This window comes from Podarcis bocagei, assembly GCF_964188305.1.
Source record: "Podarcis bocagei genome assembly, chromosome: 4".
NCBI classification, from domain to species: Eukaryota; Metazoa; Chordata; class Lepidosauria; order Squamata; family Lacertidae; genus Podarcis; species Podarcis bocagei.
In genome coordinates this window covers 74,417,060-74,429,339 of record NC_138128.1, presented here as the reverse complement: position 1 = coordinate 74,429,339, position 12,280 = coordinate 74,417,060, and the positions used below count along the sequence as shown (strand labels likewise).

At 41.9% G+C, this 12,280-nt stretch overlaps 1 protein-coding gene across 5 annotated transcripts in view; it reads left to right on the top strand.

The window, feature by feature from the left end:
• LOC308584684 (hexokinase HKDC1) overlaps positions 1-12,280 on the top strand; it is a 28,211-nt gene that overhangs the window by 1,977 nt on the left and 13,954 nt on the right. Inside the window, exons 1-6 of one of the 5 annotated variants that reach the window (XM_081189585.1) lie at positions 1,313-2,040; positions 7,677-7,839; positions 8,902-9,050; positions 10,215-10,334; positions 11,452-11,547; positions 11,959-12,058. In XM_081189585.1, the coding sequence (XP_081045711.1) occupies positions 1,978-2,040; positions 7,677-7,839; positions 8,902-9,050; positions 10,215-10,334; positions 11,452-11,547; positions 11,959-12,058 (691 nt within the window). In that variant the 5' untranslated portion in view covers positions 1,313-1,977. Of the gene's footprint in view, positions 1-1,312; positions 2,041-2,975; positions 3,440-3,467; positions 3,663-3,688; positions 4,443-7,676; positions 7,840-8,901; positions 9,051-10,214; positions 10,335-11,451; positions 11,548-11,958; positions 12,059-12,280 lie in introns of those variants that run through there. The other 4 variants (XM_081189589.1, XM_081189588.1, XM_081189587.1 and 1 more) reach the window with 4 other exon arrangements.

Sequence of the window (12,280 nt, the reverse complement as noted above, 5' to 3'; positions counted from 1 at the left end):
GAAAGAAAACTCGGGAGAAACATATTTTTTGCAGTCTTAACTTTTACAGACTGAGAATTCTCCTTTAATGTAATTATGAATTAGGGGACCCAGGTCTTAATTTTTCACTGCTGTCATATCCACCTTTGGTCAGGCAGTAGTGGCTGCCGACTCATCCGTTGAAGACCAGCATGTTTGGGAAACTTTTCTTGCATTCGTCTCCCCCACTGCCCTTTCCCCATCAGCCGTTTTCCAGGAGGTCATCCGAAGAAGGATGACATCGCTGTGCTGCCATTGTTCAGCACTCTTTAGCTGCTGGCCTTTTAATTGAGGGTACAGGGGAACGGAGGATAATGATGCCACTGATGGACAATGAGTCCATTGTTCTTTCTTTCTGTGTGCAATTGTGAAGAGGCTGAGAGCGGTTGCAGCGGAGTCTCTGGGTGTCAGTTGCTGGAAATCACAGGTGCAGAAAGTGCTGTGCTCTTGCTCCGCTTGCAGGCTTCCCAGAGGTATCTGGTAGGCTACTGTGAGAACCACCTTGGTAGCTCAGTCAGTAGAGCATGAGACTCTTAATCTCAGGGTCGTGGGTTCAAGCTCCACACTAGACAAAAAGATTCCTCCATTGCAGGGGGTTGGACTAGATGACCCTCGTGGTCCCTTCCAACTCTATGATTGTATGAACAGGATTCTGTGTTAGCTGGACCGTTGGCCTGATCCAGGAGCTCTCTTCTTATGTTATAATGTTCTATACCATTGCATATGCTAAGCATCAGCCTGAGGAGATGACGTTTCACTTACTAAGCAGAGCTAATCTAGGGCTAGGAAAGCTTTCTCTTGGACACACCTTGTCTAGCAGCCACCCGCTAGACACAGATCTGGTTCAGCTAGCAGCAAATTCCGGTAAACAAAACTCACAAGCTGTACTGGCGCCATGCTTTTGGGGCTCTTCAGTTTGTTGTGAAGTTATTTCAGCTTTGGAAACTTCGCCAGCTATAGGAGGCTGGGGATCGGTCATGTTGGAAGATACAACTGAGGCTGCCACTCTCTGGATAGATCAACCTCCTTGGTTATGAACATTCAGCATTATAAGCCACAGGATAGGTTGGACCTAAAGTCGAGTGCTTGTGATGTCCATTATGCCTCTGTCAAAGTACTACACAGCTCAGCTCTTTGTGTTTATAAGCAAGGCTCCTTTTGCATCTGTTGCTGTCCAAGATCTTAACAGCCATGTTACTTCATTCTGCTATGGCAGCTCCTAAGCATCAGTGCATGGCTGAAAAATACATATTTTTTTTGCACAGCTCTTCCTTTCTCAAACTCTTTGAGATCTGGGGGTTGTGTGGCAGACGACTGGCACTTGAGAGCCCACAGGCAAATTATTGTGAAAACTTGCCTAGATGAGACGAAAATGTAGCAGACTGGGAAAATGCACTTTGCAATGCTGCAGAGTGCCAAGCGGCTGGGTGGCTGGGAAGGAAAGTGTCCTCTATTCCCATGCCGTTCCCAGCAATGTTTCTGAGCGATACAATGCCCATTGAAGTGGCTTGTTTTTACTACTTTTCCCCTACTGGAAGTGTGCCATGCTGTGGAAGATTGTGCTGGGTTTCAGTTAAGCAAAGAAGCACCCATAGCAACTGGTTTGTTCAGGGGTAGAACATTTCCAAATTGGGCCAGTAGCTAATTGTTTCCTTTTCTCTGCTCTTGGCAGTTAGCCACCTGTTCAGTATTAGACTATACCAAGTGGTGGGAGGGACTCTGTATGTGAGAGAGGTGGGGGGAGAGGGGAAGGAGGAGAGAGCAAGAGGCTGGAGATTAATCATTGAACCAACTACACTGAATGGACTTGTTTAGGACTGGCTGCTCTGGGGTTTCTTATTAACATCTCTGCTGGCAAATGGCCCCGGCAAGTGAGTTTTGCTGGCCTCATAGTATATGAATGAGATCTGAAGTTAGTTGCTCACAGCCGTTCCATCAATACTGAGGCATTAGAGAGAAATGTTTGCTGTACACTTAGTGTCGTTTTATTTCACAAAACTAAAAGAGGACCAGATCAAAAAGGTAAGAGTTGGCTGGGCTCACTGTTTTGACATCAGCTACTTTAAATAAGAGAATTGTTTTTTGACTTGTGGGTTGTCATTAAAAAAAGAAGAAAGTTTTGTGTATGTAGTTACAACATACACTTAGCAAAAATTGGCAGAGGATGAGTTTGTTCGGCTATTTTTAATTTAATTGCACTCTCATAGGTGGAAAAAATATCTAAGGAAAGGAATCTTGGTGCAAGCAAAGTTCAGAATGTGTGACAAGTACACCTAAGCTAGAATGGTAATTTTTAGATTTAACAACAACGGACTGTCCCTATTATGGAACTGTGCAAGGCTAGAGCTGCTAATCGGGATTTGCAGTCACATTTTAATACTAACATTTTATATGAGGATAAAGCTGCAGTTTTCTTCCCATGGCTAAACAGGCAGCAATCAATAAATAGATCTTCTTTTTAGAAAACACACCCAGGAAAATTACTGCTACTACAATAATTCTTTTAATAATCACATGGGCTATAACTTAAACCCAGAGGTTTAGTTAAACAGCATTAGTTATCAATCTGGGAAAGGCTTTTAGATCTGGTTCCGTGATGTGTCTTTCTAAAGTCGTGTTATTAGCCTTCCATCATTCTCTGAGACCTCTGCTCTTCTCTCCTGTCCACCTTCCCCCCATGGTGGAAGAATGCCTTTTAGTCATTCTTCCACCATCATAAAAGAATTCCTAGAATTACGTGTAGGTTGTCACACAACATGTGCCCTAATCTCTTCAGACGATGGGTAAGTGAAGTAATTTCCCTATCTTGTAAATATGAGTCAACGTATTTGTTAAGAGAAAATGTGTACCTTAACATAAAATACGCTTTTTAAAAAACAAGATGCAGCCTTGATCAGTCCTGAATTTTTTTTTTATCATTGATGGTTTATTTTATTACATTTCTATTACACACATCGACTGCCTGTGTCCCCTGCCCTGCGGAGGAGGCTGTCCCATCACTGGTGTCAAAAAAGTTTCAACTACTAGTCTAAGCAGCTTTTGCATTGAAATGGAGGAAGCTTCACTTTGTCCTTTGCCTCAGACAGCAAAATGTATTGGGGTGGGCCTTTGTATCCCTTTTTCCAGCCAGAAAGCTACCTGAAAGACTTAAAAAAATGTAATCGATAAAGGCAGCCCCTTGCTCTCAGACCTACAATCTTAAAAGAAACGACACAAACGGAAAAAGGAGGAGGGAAAAAAGCGAATCTAGGCATTTGGTCTAAATTTGTAATGAACAGCTAGAATGGAAATATTTCAAGGAGAGGAGGAGCCAAAAATTGTGGGTCTGTCAGCAGAGCTGATGGAGAGGCTCTGTGGTCCCATCTTTCTCCTTGGCATTGTCTTATCACCTGATGGGACAGCTGCTGTAGATGACATTTAGGTCTGCCCCAATTGCACATAATGTGCGGTCTGGATATAATTTATAGAAAAAAGGGGGTGCATGTGTATCTGCTATACCTCCCCTGCTTGACCACAGTCTACTCTTTCAGCTGCTTTTTCTCCTCAGCTGAACTCTGATCCTTGGCTCGGCAGAGAGATAATCTTGTGGGGAAGAGGCAGTGAGGAGGGTGCAGCCCCTGCAACCTTCATACCCTCTTCATGTGGTAACCATTAGACATTTCCCCCTGCTTGATATGCACTTCGGTGAAGGCCCTGTTTTCAACAAACAGCTCTGTTGCTGCCATGTGTTGTTTGGTCTTTAGGAGCAGTTGCTTGCTAAACTTACAGCACCACACTGGAGATTAGTGCTGCCTTCAAGCACACACGTCCCAACTTTTCCTTCTAGATAGCACAACAAAATAGTTAATGGGAACATGGCTAATTTGTAATCCCAGATATATCTTGTAATATATTAATTATTACCAGCTTTGGGCCCTGCCGCCATCAATAGATAAAGCCCGCTGAGGAGAAACCCCAGTCTGTTGGTGGAGTAGGCCTTAAACATTTCCTAAGCTTAAAGTTGAAAAGTAACACTGGTAAAATGTGCTATTTTTTTTTCCTTTCTGTCACTTTCTGTGGTGCATTAGCTCAGACCAACTTAAAAGATCTTGTGGGATTTTTATATTTAGAGACCGTTGGTCTAGTGTAGCAAAAACGGCAGTGCAGTCCTACACATATTTACACAGAGTTCAGTGGGGCTTACTAAGTGGATATAGAAAACCCCCAGTTTGATGGTGCTGGTGCTGGTGATAATATTATTATTAGTGCTGCCATCCACTCTGGGCAGCTTCCAACAAATTGTGAAACCACAGTAAACCATCAAATATTAAAAATCTTGCTTTGTCCGTAAACTCACTATGTAGCTTTAAGCAAACCACCTGTCCTCAGTCGCTCCATCTGCAGTATGTGGTAAATGTGCTGACTTGTACAGCTACACAATGCACGTGAGTTACTTTGAACACAAAATACTTTACAAAGGTTAAGTGTAACTTTGATTAAGTCTCCCATTTCCATGTAATATCTTCTGAATGATACCCAAATTCATGCCTAGCACAGAATATCAATTTTGGTTTCTCTTGGTTTCACTCAGTTTCTCATTTTTCTAGTCATAAATTCAGTTTGCCCCTCCCCCTTTTGTTAACAATGTGTTAAAACTCACCAGCATTTTATTGTAAATTTCTGCCAATTTACACATTTTTGTATGTAATCTATGCCCACACTATTTAGTTGGAGAAGCACTAAATTCAAATAATAACTGTGTTTTGGTTCACATATGGTTTTGGAAAGGGTCAATTAGAAGAAGAAGAAGAGTTTGGATTTGATATCCCGCCTTTCACTCCCTTTAAGGAGTCTCAAAGCGGCTAACATTCTCCTTTCCCTTCCTCCCCCACCACAAACACTCTGTGAGGTGAGTGGGGCTGAGAGACTTCAGAGAAGTGTGACTGGCCCAAGGTCACCCAGCAGCTGCATGCGGAGGAGCGGAGACGCGAACCCGGTTCCCCAGATTACGAGACTACTGCTCTTAACCACTACACCACACTGGCTCTCCAGGAAGGTTCATATTAAAATCCTAGCTGAACCAAATTCCTTTCCCATCCCTACATAGTGAATAGACTGTGGGATCTGGGTACAGACCACTTTCAGGCATCTCAAACATAGCTCTGAAGTATAACACAGAAAGTGGCCCCCATTGAGATGGCCCCCTTCTGGGCTCTTCGATGCCATTTTTGGGTGGAATTCAACCCCATACCAGCAATCTGAGGTTGCAGAATTGCACTTGTTTTGGAGACCTTGTGCAACAAACCCCCTTCCCCAAAATATCAGACTTTTTGCAAGAAGGAAAGTGATTGGGAAATGTACCAGAAAGTGCGCAACAATACTTGCCTTGACACAACATCATCTAATCGCCTCACAAACAAATCAGAAGAAACACTTGTTAGATAGCCAATGCTGTCAAACAAATCAGGATTAATGCTCAAGAAACACCTTATCTGGAAGCTCCCATAGCTTGCAGCTGTGCACAGAGGCAATACATCTCTTCTCTCCAATACTTCAGTGACAACATCACTGCCTTATCCAGGGTCCTCCCGACTCTTGGCAGTATCAGATAGGTTTCCTGTGTTGACATGGGAGCCAGGGAATCATTTCTGCTCATTTGGTTTCCAAAGGGAACGAGGAAGGGGCAATATGTCCTCAAATGTGCCCCAGCAGTAGTCGCTGGCTGGCTGAGTGCGGAACAGACCTATTTGTTCAACACCCTTGTAAATAGAATTCCCTTCCCATTAGGTCACTCACATGGCTAGTTTTACTCATGCACCAGACTACCGTCTCTCACATCCATTCTACCTCAATGGTACTTGCAGCCGTTAAAATATAATCTAATTTAGAACAGATTGTTGATAAGGATTATAAAGCTAGCTTTTCGCTCTGACATGGTATGTTGGATGCTACACATTCCTAGTGCAAAGGAATTCACAAAATGGGCCTCTTTCAAGTCCTAACAAAGCAGCTGTGCTTACCTTTGGACCAAAGGAAACCCACAAGTCTGTGCCAACCTCTCTTGAATCAGACAGCATCAACAACGTCCTTAAATTTGGCTAAATCATGTCTCAGTGGCTTATTTTCACTTTGCTACCATAACACCTCACCATCCCTGTTGTGTAGACAGTCCCACAGTCTTCTAGGTTTATCACGTGTTCCCATTTTAATTCCCCGTGGGCAGGACTTTTTCCCCAGCTGGAACTGTCCAGAACTCAGTTCCTGCGCTTCTCAGGTGGGCGCCATTGCCATTATAAGAGAAAAAAGGAGAAGTTCATGATGGGTTCCGGAACCTCTTTTTCTAGAGGTGCAACCTTCCAACAGTTTGACTTCACTCCCAAAGGTACACTTCTCCATTGTCTCCTGAGACAGACGGATGCCAGTAACGCGCTCTGTAATTTCCATGGTTAGCATAGCTGTTTTGTCAGTGCTAATCCTCTGCTGCTAAGAGGAAAATGTTTCTAAGATTCTTCATTGGATCTCCCTCCCCACTGCCATGCCTCCCAATAAGAACTGGATTTTCTGAATAAATATTTAGAAATGAATTTGGGAGGCTGGTTGAAGGGAGGAAGGGAAGACAAAGCATTCTCCCTGATCTGACCTCTGTTCATTGGATTGGCCTGGTTATTTACCCAAGAGGTTGGATGTCAACAACTCAGTAAAGTGGGAAGCAGGATTACTGTTGACACAGATAAAAGTGACAAGATAGCTCAGTCAATCCATAAATGGGGGGAACGACATGAGGGCAATAACCTCCATTAGGACCAATTGAACAGTCATGAAGAAGTAAGTTTCCAAGATAATAAAAAATGTGATGCATAACAAAAATAAGAGTGAGGAATAGAGAAAGAAAAACATATTGTCAAGGAGGTGCAGGGCCAGTACCAAACTTCAGTGTGATCCCACCTTGGGGCCACTGATGCCAATAAGTGCTCCTGCTGCTGTTGTTTGCCACTGCTACCAAGCCTCCTCTCTCCCTGCTTAGCCCCTAGACATGCTTTAGTGATGGCACTTTTAAATGGTTGCTAAGCTGGTGCTTGGCTCTTTGGAAGGAAAATGTGTTTGAAATCTAGGGTTTCTTTGCAGCCCTACATGGGTGGTGGGTGGGTTAAAAGCAGGCGGTGGGCGAATATATATAAAAAACAGCTTATAAGCATCACTGCTACAGTGTGGGGTGGTAGCAAAGTCAGGGAACATGGACTTTGAAGAATGTCTAGTAACACTATATTGAACAAAAATATTGCAGGGTTTACACAGCTTGCTTGGCTCATGGTTTTTCTTTTCCAAAGCAAAGGCAACTAGCACAAGGAATTTCTTGCCCTTTCTGTTCCTAGTAGCAACTTGTATTTTGAAGCTTCTTTGGGCAGATATGGGTTGTTGATGGTGTGTACACCAATGAGATTGCAACTGCAGGTCTGTGTACATAGGATGTGTGCATGTATTCTTGCATGTGTGTCGCTACTAGTCAGTGCAAGAAAAAGAGGCCACCCTTCTGCAAGGGAAAACTGCTTTAAGGTATGTGGTTGCTTTTTTTAAAAAAACACACTCACACAACCAAGCTGTGTATAAATTTTATGAAATAAACACATATTTATTCATAATAACAATTAGTAAAAAATATCTTGAACCTCTTGCCCCAGGTTGATCGGTACTTGTACCACATGCGTCTCTCTGATGACGTTCTCCTTGATTTGATGGCCCGTTTCCAGGCAGAGATGGTGAAAGGCCTGGCAAGAGACACCAATCCAACAGCCACACTAAAAATGCTGCCAACTTTTGTGCGGTCCATTCCTGATGGCACAGGTAAGCAGCCGTTCTGCATTCCTCCTGCCATTATCAACGATAGCAATGAGGCTATCGATGGCTACTACCACAATGGCTATGATTTGTCTCCAGCATCAGAAGGCAAAACGCCTCTGGATGCCTGTTGCTGTTAATCACAAGTGGGGAGACTCATGTCCTGCTTGAAGGCATCTCATGGGCTTCTGGTTGGAGGATGTTGGACCAGATGGACCTTAGGGCTCCAGCAGGGCTCTTCTTATTTTGCTAATTTTAAGAGGATGGTTCATGATAGCGGCGCTGAGATTTCCCCAAGCCAAAAGCAGAGCACAAGGAGGCAGTGTGAGGGGAGAATGAAGCTGCCTATCTTCCCCATCTCCCCTCAAAGAGATGAAATGAATTCCAGGATTGTATAAGTAGGCACAATGAAGGAAAACCAATATCCTGTGTCCTCTAATTTTGGGCAGAAATTGCAATGCACCAGTGTTGGAACAGGTACTTGCCTTTGGTTGCTGCATGCCAACCTGGAGATGGGAGTCCAGCAACATCTGAAGGGTCACTGGTTCCCCATCTCTGCTCTAATATCAACCATATAGTACAAATACATTAGACAATCTGTAAGAACCAGACAACATACAATTGTTCTTTATGTTGAGATTCCTGCATTGCAGGGGGTTGGACTAGATGATCCCCAGGGTCCCTTCCAACTCTACAATTCTATGATTCTATGTCTCTGATAATGTTTTGCCTGTGTGCATTTTGGACTGTCAGAGGCAGTATGTCTCTGAATGCCAGTTGCTGAGAATTGTAACTTTTGGGGGAACCATTTCGCTACTGTGACACATGGTATGCTACATAGCATAATGCTAGATGCCTGGTGGAGATGCTTCTGGAGAAATCTTTTAAGAACCATATATGCCTCACATGTACAACTGAGTTTCTAGAATATTTGGCTTTTAAAAAATATAGTAAGAATGGCACCAATGCCCATGTCTGATCTCTCTACTGAGACCCTCTTGGGCTCTGATGCAGAGTTACCTGAAGTTTGGAAGACCCAATCATTTCTACCTGTTGTTTGTGTTACAGAAAAGGGTGAATTTCTTGCTTTAGACCTTGGGGGCTCCCGATTCAGAGTCCTAAAGGTCAAAGTGTCTGAAAATGGGAAGCAAAATGTTCAAATGGAGAGTCAAATCTATCCAACACCTAAAGAAATCATCCATGGGAGTGGGACAGATGTAAGTAGCGTATCTTCCTCTGAAACATGCTCTCTGTGAAGAATGTATCCTAAGACATAAAAAGATCATATTAGCCAATTTTAGTTTTAATATTTGCAAGTTCCCAAGGCATACAACTTTCTCCGGGAATAGTTATTTAGAGCACCTCAACAGATGGCAGCTGCATCTGGAAATGAGCATGGCTTACTAAAAGTCAACCAAACCATGGCTGCCACATGCTGAGAATATGCATTAATCTTTAGCAAGCCAGTGACAATTTTGGGATGATAGATGCATAGGATACTGGGGGATAATAGATATAGGATACAGAGGCTATGGCTGCATTCAGACACATTATTGTGTTAGTTTTATGAGTTATAGCGCTAGCACTTCTACCCCAAATTCTAACATTCCTTTCACACAATACCCTGTTGTGTTTTGATCACTATACTGCCATGATGTACTAAATTTTAAATGGCAGGAAATAACAGTATGCCAGGATACTGTCCCAAATTTCATCACATGGGTTTCAGTGAAAACAACAGGGAAGCTACAGAGCACAAATTTCCCGAGGTTCTCCTAGTTAATATGCAAACAGATTTTATTTTTCTGGAGAAAATTAAGAGGGAATTGAGTGCTAAACTTCTGCTAGATTCCACTAGGTTTCCAAAAGTGGGTTTTACATTGTGTGAAAGATTACTCAAAACATGAAAACTGACAGGTAAGGAACTGTTGGGAAGATGAGATAAAGTACCCTCTGAATTAGGGTTGCCATATTTCAATAAGTGAAAATCTGGAAGCAAAAGTTATTGAGTTTTTTGGGCAAAATTGGAACAACAAAATGGACGTTTTTGAGCCTTTTTTTCAGTAAAATTGCCAAAAACGGCATTGCTGACATGTGGTGCCATATGACATTTCTGCTGATTTCAGCCCAGACACTGCTTCCAAGAGCAATATTCCAAGAAATTCTGGACAGATGACAACCCTACTCAGAATGCAGCCTCGTTTATGCTGACCTTGTGATAATGTACCTTAGGCTTTTTTGTTATCATATTGATAGAAAATATAACCATTGTTAATTAAAGGCATTGCATTACCTCCTATTCCATTTGAGCCATACAGAGCCTGCATTGTATTCTACTAGGTAATATATAATAACTCACACTTCCCCCTATTTTGATGCAGCTGTTTCAGTATGTAGCTGACTGTCTTGCAGACTTCATGGAGACAAAGAATATAAAGCATAAGAAATTTCCTCTTGGCTTTACCCTATCTTTTCCTTATATACAGAGAAAATTAGAGGAGGTAAGACCAATGTTCTTTATGGCTTTGTAACCAGGGTGAATTTCTCCCAAATTATTAACCAAGAACTCCAGAGCTGAGAGGCTGCCATTAGCAAGCAGCAGGGGCTCTCCTGAAATGCCACTTTGCCCATGCTTGGAAGGTATAGAATTCGTTATGCAGAGAATATAGCTTTGCAGAAGTGTGCATTATATATGCTGGTTGTGACACTAAGTATATAAAACAGGTGTACAATTTTTGCTTCTAAAACTCAGGGGCTGAGAGTGTGATGGGAATAGCAGTTGTGCAGAGACAAGAATACTAGGACAAGTCATTGCATGGGACTCGGAAAGCAGGAAATATGAGTCCTTCTGCCTTGGGAAAACCTGAAAGTGCATAGGGATAGACAGGGATAGTCAATTTCAGTTTCCTTCAGCTTTTTGTTTTCCGAGTCAGTTCTCCTCATTTCCATTTTTTAAATTCTTTCGAAAATTCATCAGCATTATATATCTCCTGATGTACAATTTTTTGTATGCAGTTTTGATTAATGTTTAGATGAAGGGAGGCTCGCCTGGTGCCTTCATTATACATCTGTAGGTGCCAGGCGAAAGCATTCCTCTTCAACTAGGCCTTTGGCTGATTAACACCCTATATCCTTCTTCAATGTGTTCCAGTTTTTAGTGTGTATTTTGTGCTTCTATCTTGTATTTTTATGCTGTGAGCCACCCTGAGATATTTGGATGAAGGCCTGTATAATCATCATCATCATCACATTTTTCAAGTGATTTCTCCAAAGATAATCAATTTCTGTATTTCCCCCAAAATATATGGATTTTATACTACTTCTGCCTCTTGGCATATCTGTCCAGTCAAATATTTGATGCTTTAAAAATGTTTTAAGGTTTTATACACTGTTAATTTTTTATTAATATTTAAAATTAGAGCAAAACAATACATTAGATCATGAACTACCGGTAAATTATAGTCAATATGTTACACCAGCCCATGCATAAACTAGAGAAAGAAAAAATAACACACACACGCACACAAAAATAGGCTCTCTCTTTCTCCTTTATATGCTACTCTTTAAGCCATGCTGCACACATTGTTAATGGATAATTGCTTCTTCTTTTATTTCAAGGGTATACTGATTTCTTGGACAAAGCATTTTAAAGCCAGAGGAGTTCAGCAGACAGATGTGGTGAAATCTCTCCAGAAAGCCCTCAGAAAACACCAGGCAAGTTCAGAATTAATATTTGTTTTTAATAATCTGATTGCATTAAAAAAAAGTTGACATTTCCTAGCAGTTCTGGTGTACAAGCTGGGACATTGGCACATACCGTATGTAGCGCTCTGCAGAAAAAGAAACTGCCCCATTCAAACCTACAAAATTGTTGTGTCAGAGCTTTTTCCTTCCTTGAAGTAAATGAAAGGACTTGGATCAACTTGTGCATTTCATCAGAGTATAATGGTCTGTCTGTCTGAAACTTCTAGGTGGTGGTGATATGCACCTCCACTTTGAAGTTCCCATCCCTAGGTATTAAGCTGATTTTGTTTTTGAAAACACTGTGGTTCTTATTGATTGTAAGAATCTGAATATGTATTACTGGTATGGGGCTTTACTGGTATGTTGCATTTGCCTCATTAGGACATTGATGTAGATATACTGGCTTTGGTAAATGACACAGTTGGAACGATGATGACCTGTGGATACGATGATCAGCGATGTGAAGTTGGTGTCATTATTGGTAATTCTATATCTTTTTTTTACCAGAGGCAGGGCCAATCTGGCTTAAGATAAAGTGAGTGTTCTGGGAGTGTAGAACAGTTGAGCCCATGTGGCATTGCACAAGGCACAAGAATTATTTTTTCTTAGAAAAATTCAATTCAATTTTTTTATTATTATGAAGTCTACACATCTCCATGTGTTTCTTCCCCCCTTCCCTTCCCCCAACAACCTCCAAAATGAA